Source organism: Gallinula chloropus (assembly GCF_964237585.1).
Source record: "Gallinula chloropus genome assembly, chromosome: 6".
NCBI classification, from domain to species: Eukaryota; Metazoa; Chordata; class Aves; order Gruiformes; family Rallidae; genus Gallinula; species Gallinula chloropus.
In genome coordinates this window covers 2,055,271-2,071,359 of record NC_140091.1, presented here as the reverse complement: position 1 = coordinate 2,071,359, position 16,089 = coordinate 2,055,271, and the positions used below count along the sequence as shown (strand labels likewise).

General features: G+C 46.4%; 1 protein-coding gene across 1 annotated transcript in view; it reads left to right on the top strand.

Moving 5' to 3' along the window:
- The window catches only part of RAVER2 (ribonucleoprotein, PTB binding 2), a gene marked incomplete at its 5' end in the record, with an annotated part of 35,098 nt that extends 20,448 nt beyond the window's left edge, over window positions 1-14,650 (top strand). Inside the window, 9 exons of the mRNA XM_084266425.1 lie at window positions 148-230; window positions 3,518-3,622; window positions 3,816-3,927; window positions 5,791-6,020; window positions 8,212-8,323; window positions 8,680-8,825; window positions 10,509-10,598; window positions 11,232-11,360; window positions 14,318-14,650. Coding sequence (XP_084122551.1) covers window positions 148-230; window positions 3,518-3,622; window positions 3,816-3,927; window positions 5,791-6,020; window positions 8,212-8,323; window positions 8,680-8,825; window positions 10,509-10,598; window positions 11,232-11,360; window positions 14,318-14,464 — 1,154 coding nt within the window. The 3' untranslated portion in view covers window positions 14,465-14,650. The remainder of the gene's footprint in view (window positions 1-147; window positions 231-3,517; window positions 3,623-3,815; window positions 3,928-5,790; window positions 6,021-8,211; window positions 8,324-8,679; window positions 8,826-10,508; window positions 10,599-11,231; window positions 11,361-14,317) is intronic.
- Window positions 14,651-16,089: the final 1,439 nt, after the last annotated feature.

The window sequence follows — 16,089 nt, the reverse complement described above, 5'->3', positions numbered from 1 at the left end:
GAGCTGGGTGTATTGAAAGGTTTTGTCACAGTGACACTGATTGGGTTTCATGGAAACCAATTAAAAATACCAATTAACTCTTATTAAAGATTTTTGCTTGCCTAACTTATAAAAACCCTGCAACTTCTTCTTGTGTTTCTAAAGCAGTTCTTGGAGCATCTGCAGGCTTACCTCACCTTATAAATTCCACAGTTGGCCCACCTTTTTTGCAGCTGAATAAAGTCCATCAGGTAGGTGACAGAAAGACTTCAGTCAAAATAGCTCTTTGTGGAAATCTTAGCATGAAAAAATATTCTCAATGTTTTAAGAAATTAAAATCCTTAATTAAGAAATTAAAAGCTGTCTTTAAGAAGGGCACTCAGTTCTGAGATGCCTGTGGGGATGTAAGTACAGACTCTGCTTACTATCCACCAGTGAGTTATCTTAACTGAGCTTTTGATTTGTTAATACTTGTCCTTGTAGAGACAAATTGCCATTACTAGGGAAAATCCCCTTTAAATTAGAGATTGAGGAGCATGGCACATCCATTTCACTTGGAGCTGCTCTACACTTCCTGTAGAGATATGAATTGGTTTATCTTATGCAATCCAACAACCTTAGCATCATTGTCTTAATTTTAAAGCTCTTGGGGACCAAAATGTGCTACACATGCTGTAAAAAAACAGTGATTACAGATGTTACTTCTTAGTCAGAAAACCACCCCCAGGTTATGAGCTGTTTAAAGTGTTCTCAGAGTATCTGTAATTCCAGATGGACACCAGAGTTCCTGAAAGATACTGTAAAGGGTATTTGGGTTGAGTCTGCCCTAGAAATTGAAGATGAGAATGCTCTAGAGTGGCACCTACAACCAGAACTCCTCTCTGCAGCCCTGCACTTGGCCAGCAGCCTGCCTGGCCTCCACCTTGTATTGAGGTTCTGTCAGAGGTTTCTCCAGCTTTGCCAGGAGCCAAAATTTGCCTTTAATATTCATGGTGGGGATTTTCATAAGCACCTATGAGGAACTGGAGTCAATTGCTTTGACCTACTATTTTGGATGTTTCAGAAATTCCCATTTAAACAATAAAATCCCCTTAAGTATCAGTTGTTATTTCTACTGTTCTTTTGGCAAGCACAGACCTAGAGATCTTTAAAAACACTGACCTAAAATGCAGAGATACTCCTTATGTTAAGGTTATTTAGATGTTCTGGATTATTCTTTTTTTCTGCTAAAGTCTGGTAGGTTAATACATTACTTTGAATAAATACTATTTAATTTCCCCCCATCAAATGAATTGCTTTTGTCCTGCACAATGAAAAATACATCATCCTTTGCTTGTACTTTTCTTGAAGTGACATTTTCAATTGGTACAGTTAGTTACTGCTTCTCCCTCTCCAGCCCTGAAGAGGCTTCCTTGGAAGGCAATGTGAATGTTTTCTAATCACAGCTGGAGACCAGCGTGTTTTACACAGTTAACAGGGTGATTGATGATGATCCAATGTTCTTTGGCTCCAAGAGTGCTGCAGTCAAACAACTTAGTGTTTTCTCTTTAGAGAGACTTACAAGTCTTACTCTCTTCCAGGGAGCTTCCTGTCGTTTAATTAGCTCCAAACCTGGCCTAACAGCCTGAATTGTATTGACATTGATTTGATTATCCCAGTTCCTTCTATTAGGCACATTTTTCTGTTCCTCAGTGACTTAGTTCAGACTATTCCCTAAAGCCAGAGAACCAGGTCACTGTTTTTATTATCTTGAAATTCAGTATAGTCACAATAAAGAGGAACAGACAGTGCCTTTGCTTGACTCCCCACTCCCCAGTCTCAGATTCCTGTGTGTCTAGGTTTAGATACTTTATATTCAAGTTTCTGTCAAGTAATACAATGAGAATAAACAATATTTTTAGGATGATTTTGCCACAACATTATAAAATAATTGATGTAAAAGGTTGAACAGAGGGCAGTTTGAACGAATGGGTCATGCAGTAACCTTCAAACTCTGCAGAGAGATGGTTTTTAAGTTCTTTCTTTTAACTGCTCTTAGTCACAATTGCCATGTGCCAAAATAATGCATTTTAAACTTTCTCAGTGATGTGTTTCCCAGCAGGTCATTAAATCTCTATTAGCCAACCTGATTTGCCATTCTTGTATTTCTGCCAAGTTCTGCAGTTGAACCAATAGATTTTCTTTGTTGACTTAACTGAGTTTGGAAGGAACAAAGGTGTGTTGGTGACAATAAATAGCCCAGGACAATTCCTACTGGAAAGCACTGAGACAAGTAAAATAGCAGATGCATCATTAATCTAGATATGGTCCTTTTTGGTTTATATTGCACAACTCTCAGTCCAGAAGATGATGTTATGGGCATAGAGGGTTTTCCCTAGGGAATTTGACCCTACTACACACAGATAAAACCTAGGCTTGGAAATACTTGTGAGGTGTTTTGCAGGGGGCTGTAAAATCTGCAAAGCCATGCATGGGGAGAGCTGCCTTCTTTTTGGGTTCCATCTTCATTACTTGCTTTTGGTGATCTTTCCTGTGTAGGAAAAATAAACAAGGAAGGCTGTACTCATGATTTGACACAGTCAGTGTCCCATATATCTGTTCTCCCACTGCTGTACAAAAAGATTTGTAGAGCAGCTTGTGTTTTGCCTGGCAAATCGTGCTCAGGAGCTGCTACCAAAAGGCAGATTCAAGCCTGCATTCAGCTAGCATGAATCACAGTGTGGTTTGGTGATCCAGAGGGGCCATAAGGTTTCTTTTAAGCCACTGTGCCAGCCAGAGCACATCCTGCTGAATGTAGCAGTAGCACAGGCTGGATGTGGTGCCCCAAAGTGGCTCAGTTTGGGTTGCAAACTGATCCAGAATTGTCAGATGAAAAATATTAATATTTTATAGACTTTGAAGGTCACAGTGCCTGCTGATTGTCAGCTCTTTAATGGCTCTGGAACAGAAAGTCATTGATACAGCCACCACTAAAAAAGAAGGGTAAAAAAATCTATCTAGATACTCTTCTTTGAATGTAAAGATAGTGTTTGGCAATGGTAGAGCAAGGGATGAGAGTCCCTGCCAGTTACAACCAAGTCCTGTAACTCCGTAGATACTTGGTGGAGATTAGGTATTAGATTTGGAGTGGGAGGCACAATGCAAATGGTAGCTGACAGAGAAGTCCTTATCCACACAGCTTGGAATCCCCTGAAGTCCCCATGTCTCTCTCATTGGCACTGTAGATAACTCTCCTATCTAGTCTGTCTGCAGAGACTTCAGACACATTTAGCTTTTACTCTTGATTCTTTAAAAGCCATCAGAAAATGTATTTGTGATTGTGAGGTGAAAAAGAGGAGGCAGAGAAGTTAAAAGAACTTGAAATCACTTTCTCTGAATGTAGCAGAAACTCAGTTCTGAGGAGGAAATGGCTGTTTCCCTTTGCTGTGTTGATTCAGAAACTAATTTAAACCTCTCTAAGCAGGATCATCTGAAAATGTTTCAGCAATGCACTGTTTGCCATGACTGTCAACTAACACTTCTTTTATTAATTCCTCAGAGCTCAATTCTGGGGAGCACATCCAACTTACTGCTGCAGAGCCCTGCTCACCTGCCAGTGCCCCAGCAGCAGCTGATGAAGATGGAAAACATTCAGGCTAACAGTGTACGGTCATTGCTTCTCCCTTGACTGTCTTTGGACCTTCTTATGCTGCTGAAACAAGTTGTTTTTTCATCCAGTGTAATTTAACAGTTTAATATATTGGAAAAAAGATTAACTGAATGTGGAAGTTATAAGAAATGGCTACGGATTGTGGATGATTTTAGTCATTTATGGAGTTTTCTCTTCTTCCTTATAGAAACCGGGCTTGCTGGGAGAACCTCCAACAATGCTGCTTCAGACAGTGCTGGGAATAGGGGTGATGCCATCCCTGAGCTCAGGCATGGGAACCCGTGGAGAAGCTCTCAAGTGTAAATGAGGTTTTATTTCATACCAGACCAGTAGAAATGCTCAGCCTCAGATCTTGCACCTTACTTTGTCCCACTGTAGCAGGAGCGATACTGTCTTGATAACTGTTCCTGAGGGCATGCAGCCATAGGGTGAGGGGTGATGGTTTTTAAACTAGAAAAGGGGAGATTTAGGTTGGATATTGGGAAAAAGTTCTTCACTCTGAGGGTGGTGGATCACTGGGACTGGGTGCCCTGAGAGGTGGTGGGGGCCCCATTGCTGGAGATATTCAAGATCGGGCTTGATGGGGCTCTGAGCAACCTGGTGTAGTGAAGATGTCCCTGCTCACTCCAGGGGTAGAGCTAAATGACCTCTAAAGGTCCCTTCCAACCTTACACAGTCTGTGATTCTATGATTCTGTGTTTGAGCCTTATCACTGCCCTGTAAGGAAGGCAGAGAGCTGGTCAGTAATGACCAGTAATAACACAGCTTTATAGTTAGGCAAAGTAACACGTTATATATCTTTATACCCGAATGTAACCTCCTGGTTCAAGCAGGAAACAAACTTGAAGAACCTTCCCTTGTTGCTTGGCTTCTCTCAACTGTTTGTCAGGGAAGAAGTACACTGTGGCATTGGTGGAATATTTGCAGGTTGCTAAATACTCTGCTTGCCCAGTTACTGCCATTTTAGTGCACTTGGAACATGTTCTTATGTAGGATCAAAGTGTGTGTGAGGGGTTGTTCTTTGCAAGCAGATAAATCCAGGCAGCTGAAGAGGCACTGCAAACAGCTTTTCTGCATTCATTTTATTAAGTGTTGGAGCTTTAACATCCTGTCTGTGACAGCTGTCAGTTTTGAAGGCAAATCTCAGTTGTGATTAGTTGTGATACTGCTTAGTGCATCTTCTTTGTTCCCTCCACTGAGCACCACGTATTCTGCAGCTGTAGGTACGGGCTGAGTAAAGGTAGTAACCAGGAGCAAGGAGAAGCTTGCAGGGGGTTGGGAGCAGGGTAGAAACCTATTCTGAATGCCTGGATTTTAATTTTGAAGAGTACTTTTTAGCTCTTCTGTTTGTAGAAAGAATTTTAGTTGAGGTGGGTACTTTCCCCTCTATTTCAATACTCAGAAATACTGGAAATACTGGATGCTGGTCATAGGTTTTCTCTTTCAAAGTGGCAGGAGTTGCTTATTATCATAGAGGATATTTAGAAAACTCAGAGTTTTCTTCTATGAAAGAGGCCCTGGAGTGAGTCCAGAGAAGAGCAACCAGGCTGGGGAAGGGGCTGGAGGGCAAATCCTCTGAGGAGCAGCTGAGGGAGCTGGGGGTGTTGAGCCTGGAGAAGAGGAGGCTGAGGGGAGCCCTTCTCCCCACCTCCCCTGCCCTGCCAGGAGGGTGCAGAGAGGTGGGCGATGGTCTCTGCAGCCAGGGGACAGGAGATGGGACAAGGGGCAATGGGCTCAAGCTGCCCCAGGGCAGGGTCAGCTCAGCTGGGAGGGCAAAGTTCTTCCCTGGCAGAGTTGTGGGGCTGTGGCACAGGCTGCCCAGGGAGGGGGCTGAGTCCCCAGCCCTGGGGGTGTTTAACAGAGGGGAGATGAGGTGCTCAGGGATCTGGGAAAAGTTGGACTTGATGATCTCAAAGGTCTTTTCCACCCTTGTGATCCTGTGGAATCAGCTTCAGAAGAATTCTTTGCTCCTGGGATGGTAAAAGAATAAAAACTATTGTCAGAATCCAGTGTTCTGGGACAGCTGTAAAATGGATCTGAAAATGTTTTTCTCATCACTTAGTAAAAACCCCAAACAAAATGTACTGATAAATCTTGTCTAACAGAAAAGTTTCTCCATTTATGGTTGACTGCAGCATCTAATCTGACTCCAATTCAAACAGCGGCGGCAGCGGCGGCAGGGATGGGCATGCTGCCATTCTTTCCGAATCAGCACATTGTTGGACAAGCAATACCAGGGCAAAACAACCCTCCAGATAAACAATCAACTACAGAAGCAGTTGTTTCAGGATCACAGCCTTATCACCAGACCTTAACAAATCTTTCTGCTGGAGCTTTGCGGGCTGGACATGCCAAACAGAATCCACTGAAAAGCACTGATACCAGTTTGGGGGTAAGGAGCATGGAACACAAACATTTTGTTCTGTCTGGGGTGTGGATTTTCTGGGTTTCATCCTTAACATGCCTAGGAGTTAACAGCAACTCCTTATTGTAGTCTTCACTATAAAATTTGCTAGATCATAGGATCATTCATGAGACATTTTAAGGTCATTCCAGTTATGAAGAATAGGGAGAGAACAATAATGCTCTTTGGTGGTCCAAATGAATTAACAAAAGAATCTTTTTACAATGCTGGAGGCTTTTTTTTCCCCATGCTTATGCCTCAGAGTGTTTGATGATGAAATTATCTGAAGGGCAACGTCCCATTTAAAGGCTGAAAATTGGACTTGTGGTTGAATTTCATGACTAAACAGGAGCAGTTCTGGTGGTGTGTAGGGCTTTGGGTTTCCAGCTGGGGGGTGTGTATGTATGTGTGTGTGTGTGTGTGTGTATAAAATAGTATATATATATATATATACACACACTATATATATATAGTGTATATATATATATACACACTATATATATATAATGTGTGTGCATGTATATTTTCCACTTTCAATCCATACCCTCTTAGCTGTAGCTGACATACTCTTCCTCTGTATCAGCTTTCATATTCCATATTCCCTTGAAGGCAGGGGGTGGGGGGATGATGGATGGGATTTAAGGTGAACCACAATGATCTTGTTTTTTCCTGCCATTAACAGAATTTACTTTAAAACACATAATTACTTTTACATTTATGAGGAAACATACACTTAATTCAGATCTGTGTTTTCTGAACCACCTGAAGTGGTTAAATTACATACAGTGTTGGTGCCTGCCTTTGTCACACAGCTTTGGTCCTACTTCAGAAAGCAGGCTGTTTAATTTTTAAATCACTTTTTACTGTAATGAATCAGGATTTTGCTTATATATAGAAGAAACACCTGGGTAAAATACACAGTGTGTGTGTGTATACATATATAAAATCAGTGGGTTATTTTAACATTTCTTTTAATTAAAAGGAAATGTAATTAAACTATTAGAAATCTGGGGAATTAATTTATTTCTGTGAATATTGATTATCAGGAAAAGTTCTTTTTTGAAACCTTGGCAATATGGTTTGTTCCTTTTTCTGCATCAGTAGACAGAAGAAACCTGTTAGTTCTGTGACAAGACAGCCACCACCTATGCTGGTACTGAATAATCACAGTGTCCTAAATTCCTGCTTTTTGCATCCAGTGTATAAACACTGTTTTTGAAAAGTTGTTGATTAATATTATTTTACTGAAAATGTCTCAATCTATTAAAATCATGGATTTTTTTGTCCTTAATGGGCTTTGAAAAAATGAACAGAATAACTGCAGAGTAGAATACTGTATAAACATCTTTGAGCTGTGTATTTCAGACAAGCTGTATAATTTCCTACAGCCACTTTATCCTCATTTCTGGTGTTTTTTCTAACACCAGTGTGGTGGTTTAGCCTGGCAGGCAGCTAAAACAACCCCAGGGCTATTGGTTCTCTTCCCCCATCCCACAGATGGGGGAGAGAATTAAAAAGGAAAACTGGTTGGTTGAGATAAAGGCAGTTTTAATAGGTCAGTAAAAGAAAGATGTTGGTGATGGTGACAGTAAAAGATGACAGAAGCTAAGGGGTTGTAAGCTGGCAGTGTAACCTTCCCAGTCCCTCACAGGAAAACACCTCTGGTGGTTTGGAAGAGTGAGCCAGTCCTGATGCTTCGTTTCCACTCATGAACAGTTTCCTCTCTTGAGTCAGGGCTCATAAATTGATCAGTAGGATGTGTTATAGTGGCAGATTGCAGACAGTGCTCTCTGGTCCAGGGTTCATTCATCCTTTATTTGCTCGTGGCTCTGGGTGAAAAGAGCTGATTTGGCTTGGCCATGTTCTTACTGCCAAATCCCTGCATCTGGGGTCATTATTGTCCATTTACTTGAATGTAAAAGGTTGTCTTTTGTTTGCTTGCTTTTAAATATCCTTTACTAACTTACAGTCTAAAGGGAAACACTCCTGCAGAATGATTTGGCAAGAAAAAAAGCACAGGCAGTGTGTCTGGGCAGTTGTCCCCAGTGTTTATTTTAAGGTTTCCCTCTTACACCTCGTAGGGCTACCCTTTTCCCAGTGTCTTGCTGGGACACTAACCCTAATTCTGGCAAATGGGGTGTGATTACAATGCCAACTGACCTGTCCAATTGTTTCACAGTCTCCAGTGAAAAAACAGACTTCACTGCTAGGAGAACCACCAAAAGAAATACGTCTCAGTACCAACCCCTACTTGAATTTGGCAAGCGTCTTGCCTGGCATATGTCTGTCAGGTAAGCAAACATTCAGTGGCTTTACTTGCAAGTTCCCTTGGCCAGAATGTGGCACATGGTTACTCTGGCAGGTAATTCCAGTGACCACAACGTTTATCTTTAATGAAATACTGCAGCCTGCCTTCAAATTGCAGTGTAAGCTATCCTTCATGTTACATGTGGGAAGGGTAAATGGGCTTACTGATGCAGACCAACTTCTTGGAAAGCCTCTTGGTTATTAGCAGCACCGATTGGTTTTGAGCACAGCCTAATCTGAAGTGGCAAGTTTCTGTTGTAATCCTAGAATACTGGTAAACAAGGGCACAACCTAATCTGTGCACTGCATGACAACCCTGTATTCCTTGTGTCACACACAGCAATTGCCAGCAAAGCCTCTAGCCCACAGCAGCAGACTGGAATTTCAAACAACATCGTGGATGCCGCCGTGTCTCAGGGAACTACATCACAACATGCCATGGAAAGCTATTTTAATTACTCTCAGCAGCATGGGGAGTACACACAGGTAAGTGGGTTTGCAGCACGCTCTTCTGAAGCCTGGTTTGTCACTCAGAGCTCCAGTAGCAGGGTGTGGGCAGAGATCTGCTTGGAGATCCTGCTCGGCTTGTTCTCTGCGGACTCTGCACTTGCTGGTCCCCCCTGGTCTGACAGCCCTGCATGCAGTTGAACAGCATCACCCAGTGTCATGTACCACTCTGCAGCAGGGCCCAGCCTTCCCTACAACAAAGCCCATCCATTTCTTCAGACTGGACCTTGCAGGGCCCCTTCACTGGTAGTTCATCTCTTTCAGTGGGACAGAACAGATTGAGCCCAAAGTCCACCTAAAGCCTCAATACATTCCCTGCTGCAGCTCCCTGTTGACAGATTGCTCCTTGAGAACCTGAATTCACTGCAGTTGGCTAAAAAATAGCTTACTGTGGCTTCTGGCTTGGTTTTTGTCTGTCTTCAAAACCTTGGAGTTTTTCCTTTTCCCAAGAAGTTGTGAAGTTTCCTGGAACTTTGGCTGGATCCCAGAGAAGAGTGTGTTCTGTCTGTCAGAACTTCCCCTGCAGCTTGGGGAATTTTTGCAGTCTCTGCCAGCTGGTTTCACTTCACCATGCACCCTGTTTGGGGATCAGAGCGTGGCCATTAGGGTGGAGGGCTGCCCTTGGACCAGGAGTGTGTTGTTGTTGCACCAAGGGCGTTTCATGGACATTAGGGTGTTCTGTGGAGTGGGATTTATGTATTTTCATTAGCCTTTGCTCTGCTCTGTGTAGAAACATGTCCAAAACAAACATGGGAGCTGGATGGTAGCGCTGTCAGGTACTACACTCTGTATAAAACTCATGGGGCTGTGCCAGGATGCCCACCCTGGCCCTGCTGCAGGTCTCCTCCTGCCCTCTTCCCATCATCTCCTCCTTCCCTGAATCACCTGGTCCCTCCTGCTATGGCAGGAATAAGCTGTGCTCCCCTCTCCTAGGCTGCTGGCAAGGAACTCTGTGTTCCTCCAGAAGTCCTGGGGGTAGGGCAGGAGTCAGTTGGGTCTGGAGGACAGCAGGTGAGCTCACGGGTGAGCATGGGGGTTGTTTTGTATTTGGGGGGGGTCTCAGCCTGGCCAGGAGGGGATGAGGTTGCTGCACTGCAGTGAGCTGTGCCAGGGCCAGGCCCACTGCCTTGTCAGATCAGATCTGGTGACAGTTAGAGGTTAGAGAAGCAGGAGAGATGTCCTGTGGGCTGCAGGGCTGTGTGTTTCATGGAAGCACTAACGTAGGCTTGAATGTTTCCTTTAAATCTGATTATTGGCTTTAAATTCATTTTGATGTCTCCTGGAGGTAGTTCCTAACCCCAAGTCCTTAAAATGCTGTCAGAAATAAGTATCAGTGATGGTGTAGTGTTGTTAGTAGCATCTTTAGTAGCAGGAAGGACTCAAATGATGCCACTGAGGTGCAGAGCTGCCACATGTCATTGTTCAGGTATACTTGTCCTGTCCATTGAGTCTGTGTCACACAAACAAGGTCCTTGCACCCACTCCCAAGGCCGTGCTGCCCTGTGTATCTTCTAAGCACTCAGCTCAGTTTTAAATGCTTCATTTGAACTTCATCACTGGACTTAAATGTGGGTAGGTTGCTTCTTGAGGAGCCATAAGAATTGTCCTTTAAAGCTCTCTCAGTAGGCAGCTAATGGGAAGAGGTTTTCTCCTCCTCTATAGGAGGCTGTTCAGCAGTGGTATCAGCACTATGCTCAGGCATATCACTCTACCCAGGCACGAATCGATGAATTTGACAGTGGAGCCTCTGAGGTGAGAGATGAGTTTTCTTTTCTTCCTGTCTCCATTGGCTGTTCCTCCCATCAGCTGCCAGGGTGCTTTTGGACTCTGGGCACCTGCTTTGTTTGTTGATAGTGGCTGCTGCTGTTGGAGATGAGGGGCTGGAGAGCGTGGGATGAATGGCACTGCATGGTTCACCTTCTTCAGGGCATCCCTGCACAGTTACTCTCCAGGGTTCAGTCACGCTTTCAGTTGTACCTGCCATAGGAATCCCTCTCTCTAAAACCCCACAACCCAAAGGATTAAAATCCCCCCCCACCAAGAAACAGCACACCCTGATGTTCTCTCCCAGTGATCCTCTGGAAGGATTGTTTCTCTCCCAGGCTGTTCCATAGCCTGAGCTTTCTGTGACTGATGAGAAGCACACCTTACATATATATTTTTAAGGCATTGTGTAATGCAAACTGACCCCCCCATCCTACATTGTGCTCAAGAGACTGCTGCATGCCTGGGCTGCTGGGAATTGCACACTCCTCCTGCCAATCGAGTGCAACTCAGGTATTTTTCATATCTGCAGGCTGCTCCTTACTATATCAAGTAAAAACGAGTTATTAAACCTATTCTCTTTCAACTTCTGGTTTATCCTGGATCCCGTCCTGCGTTTAGGAATCTCCAGGTGGATCTTACCCAGACTACAGTACCTGCTTGCAGGTCATGCCTACACTTTACAGTGGAGCCCAGGGAGCATACCAGCCAGGCAGCTTGCAGCTTCCTCCACAAAACCCGTTAAATAAGGTGAGAGGAGAGACGAGCAGAGCGGTTGCAGATGCAGCCCCAGCCCGCTGCTGGTGGGAACGCTTCTTACTTGTCTTGTGCTGCCACCGAGTGGACTTGGGACCCATAACAAGCCCAGGCAGAGCTTTCCCACTGCCCCGTGCTCCTCGGGATCCGAGTTGCTCAAGATCACAGGCAGTTTCTGGGTGGATGTGATAAGAGCAGTGGTTGGGCAGGGCGTGCCAGGGCCAGACCCCCTCAGAGGCACCCAGCACCCTGGAGATCAGGGCTCCTCGCTGCCCACAGACCACCAAAACCCAAAGAAGGGCTGGGTGTTTGTGAGCAAACGCCTTGGAAAGATGTGGTGTGTGAGGGTGGACATGCAGAAACACTCCAAAGGAGGCAATTAAAGTAGGAAGTGAAGCAGGGAGGAGGAGGAGGAGGTAGTTCACACGGGGTTTAGATGGTTTTTTTGCCTGATCTGCAGATGTTTTGCAGTGCCACTGGGACAGAACCTCTGAAGTGGAGTTTGCAAGTCACAGCAGCATCCTTGTAAGACTGCTGACTGGGGGGAAACCATTTGGAAATGGCTTTCATTTGAAGCACAGATGTCAGACACAGCCTGCTTCACCAGACTCAGTGAGCAAAGCTTCCTTTGTCTGTTGTGCCCAGTGGACACTTCATTTCCATCAGTAAAAGATGTTGGAGGGATGGGAGGTGCTACAGCAGCAGTGAGGAGCCCAGTGAGGCCAGTGTCAGTCTGACCAAAGGATTTTTCCTTTCCTGAGTGCCTTAGAAGTCCTGAGGAGTTCTTACCCTCACAATGTAGGTGAACCCTGTTGCTCCTGGTTTTGTGGCTGTGAGAGACCTTAAAAGCCAGATTGTTTTCTGCCTTGGAGCAGCTGTGGGCAGGTCTGTCCTGCTGCCTCTGTGAGTGCAGCCCTGGGCACGCAGCCTTGCGAGCCAGGATGCTGGAGGGACGCCGAGCTGGCTCTCCAGCCCCTCACACAGCTCCTGGCCCTTGGCATGATGTGCCCTGTGCTGAGGGAAGCCACAGCTGAAGTCAGCAGTCGCATCTGGGAGAGTTTAGGGGTCCATCCTCCTGCTCAGCTCTCCTCCATCACAGCGTTACATCCCGTGGCTGAGCAGAGGTTGGTAGCTGTATCCAGCACGATGCTCAGGTGTTCAGAAACTCACAGCTCCACCTTGGCATGAGATTCATGTTTTGTGGGAGGAGATTTAGAAGGAACACACAACTGGAGCAATGGTGACTCCTGGGAAGGAGGCAAGGCCTGGCTGGAACTGGTTTTGGCATGTCTTGGGCTAAAGATGGCCAAGGCCTGCACACTGCTCTGGGCTGCGAAGCCTCTGGCTGCATGCAGCAAAAAATTGAGTGTTCAGGTTCCTGATGCTTCTGATAGGGCTGGAAATGAGTGAAATTGTAGCAAGAGAAGGAGATAGCCAGGGGTTTGAGCTAACGTAATCCCTTGCAGTTTATCTCCAGTCTAAAGAGGAGAGCTCGTGTGTGGAGGTGATGTTGAACAGCTCGCTCCAAAGTTCACCTTAATGTCAGATGCCATAAAAGGCAGGAAGAGAGCGGTGCCTTGGCACAGAGCGAAACCAGCAAGGAGCTTTACTCATTCCTACAATCAAAAGATAAATCTCAGTGATGAGGCCACAGACTGGTCCCCATGAGGCTTGGGCAAGAGTGTGTGCTTTAACCCTGCAACGTGTCGGTGAGCTGCAGGTCAGAGGTTTCTATGAGCCCTGAAGCAGTGATGCCACTGGATGGAAGTGAGGGTTTCTGTGCATGTGTGACAACCCCAAGGCTGTTTGAGGTGCAGGAGAGAAGGAGGGGGTAGAACTAGAAGTCTGTCTTCAAGCAGATTCCTGTTTGTGACAGTGCCAAGAGCTTGCTAAAATGGAATTGGACTTAGCAGAGGGTAACTGGAGTGTTCAGTTCAGGAATGTGTGGTTGGCACTGCTCTTCTGCTTGACTGGCTTCAGGAGTTGGTGTCCTGGTTTGTGAAACACTCACTGTGATGTGAACCAAAATCCCAAATCCCTGAGCTGGGAGCCAGCCTTAACACAGGCCATGTGGTGGATGTGGTGAGATGGTTGGGTGTGGGGCTTCTGGCAGGGCAGGTGCTTTATTCCAGCTGTTTGTGCCATTTGGTGATGAAATTAATGGCAGGGGGTGGGAAGGAGAGGGATCAGGACTTGTGGATCGGGGTGCTGGGCTCTAATGTGCATGTACAGCTTCTGCTGTGGTCGGGGCACAGACTGTGCAACATCCTGCTCTGATGGAACTTGGAGAGGAGCTGATCCTGACCCTCCCAGCCCAAGGAACCCTTGGTGGTGCAGCAGCCTTAGGTCACCTGTGTCCCCTCCAGAAACCCTGCTCAGGGAGCTCTTGGGCCTTTCTCTCTCAGAGAGTGAGGCATTTGAGTTGTTATTTTGATGAAAGAGCCGTGCCTGAGCTCTCCTTCCCTTTTGTACTGTGTGTAAGCTCATCCCTGTGCAGGGCAGGTGCTGGTTACCCATAATATGCAACACGAACCTGCTTTGGCACAGCTGGAACCCAAATCTGGAATTCCCTGTCTGGCCAGTGCCCGGACTGTGCCAGGACAGTTTAACACCCTCAGCTCTCCAGGAGGAAAGAAAGGACGCCCAGGTGAGCTGCAGGTGGCTCCAAAGGATGGATGTGGCTGGAGCTGCTGTGGGATGTATAATAGCATGGCCATGGCACTGCTGTGCTCCAGAGCAGGGCCAGGGGCCCGGCCAGCCCCTGCCCTCAGCTGCAGTGGGCACAGTGCTGCGATGGCAGGTGGTGAGGGAAGGGCACCACACTGAGCGTGCTGGCTGCAGCTGAAGGAGTCGGGCCTCCGGCATCAGCTACTGGCTCCTTGGTCATTCCCAGGCTGGAGCTTTATTTACTGCTGTGGCTCATGTGTTGCTTCTTGTCTCTTTGCCCTTAGGTGGCTCCAACAAGAAGTGAGAAGCGGGGCTCCTCGTACCTCATCTCCTCCCCGGAGCCCGGCCCCGTGGAGTTGCTGGGCCAGCAGGGCCCGGGCTCCGCAGTGCGCTACGCGGAATCCTCGCTGAAGAAGAAGCGCGTTTACTGAGCCCAGCGGCACCCTTCCTGCCCCGGGGGGTGAGGGCAGGGGGCTCAGCTCGTACCTCTGCTATTTATTGCTGCCTTAACTTCAGACAAAGAATTCTTCTTTCTGTGTGGGGTGTGAGTATCCTGCGAGGAGCCACCTTCTGTGTCGGGCAAAGGTGCCGAGGAAGAGGTATGTGTTTGTGAGGGGGTTGGCTGCTGCTCAGCAGTCCCGATGCCTTCTGAAAGGAGGCGATGGTGTTTCCTTTGTCCTCTGCCCCTGACAGTAGCAGGGGCTGAAGCTGACAAGTCACTGGGTGAGCTGGGGAGCTTACCAGCCAAAAGCAATAAAATACAGAGGAGGGAACGCTGCTCCTTCCTCTGGTCCTCAGACTGAGGCGGTTAAAAGGTGAAGTCTTGATAGTAGGGATTTTTTTTTTTTTCTTATTTTTTTTAACTCAGACTGGGGGGGTTTTTTCCACTCTTACTTTTTTCCAGGATTAAGGAGAGTTCTGCATTTACAGCCTTTATATTTTTAATAGTTCTCTTAATCCTGGAAGGGCAACATACCAAATGTATTCCCAGCGCCTCTGTGACCTTTCCAATAAATGTCTGTTCAAGTGAGCTGCTATACCGTGTGCTGCCTTGCAACACTCAGTTCCCTGTGGACAGGGAAGGAGCCTTCACCTGCTTCCAGGCCAAGAACCCCCCAGCTTTTCCTCAGAGTAAGTTCTTGTGCCACGGCCTGTGCTCCGAGCCTGCCAGAGCAGAGCAGCCTGGTGCTGGTTTCCACTCCCCCTTTCCTGTTACCACTTCCATCTGGGTCTCAGGAGAAGGCAAAGCTCTTTATTGCCTCTCCCCAGTGCCCAGGTGTAGGGAAGGGTCCCCCCCAAACAGTGGCTCCAGCTTTGTATGTATTTAAGTGGGGTTTTGTTTTACAGAAATCCTTTATACATTTAGCCTGTTCAGTAAGGAACTCTGGCTGGAGTTCTCTGCTCTTAGTCCTTGTAGCTGATGACTCAGAGATGGTAATTGTTGACATCACTGTTTATGACAGATGACTGAGGAGGCAACCCTCTGGGGGGGGCCTGATGGGGGGGTTGCTGCCTTGACCTCTGTTGTGACATCATGGGGCCTTAAGCCACTGAGCACCAAGGCCAGAACCTGGGTGTGTGGGGCTTAGTCTTGCTAGGCAAGACTGAAACCATTGCTCAGTGCTGATCTAAAAAAGCCAAACCAACTCTTGCAGCTGCCTTCCAAGCTTTGTGACATGACCTGATACTTTCCAAATCCTAAAACCTCCCCTCCACCTCCCCCCCCCTTCCCCCTGTCCAACAGCAGCGCAGGGCCCAGGGGCAGTTCTGGGATCTCCGTGTGTGCATTGATAATTCACCTGTAATTCTTTGTTCAGACTGTTTGTATAAGCAACTTCCTCAACCTGTTACTCTGTTCAGTGACAATAAACTGTTGGTACACAGTTGAAGTGGCTTTTTGGGGAGGAAGCTGGCTCCAGCCTGCCCTTAAAGCAGGTACTGTAGGGTAAGTTTGGTTCCAGGACATGTTCCCATCACTGTTCCTATGGAAGTTACACTTAGAAACCTCTCCCTGCTCTAATTTATAATTAAAACAGCTCTGCACTTGGAGAAAAAA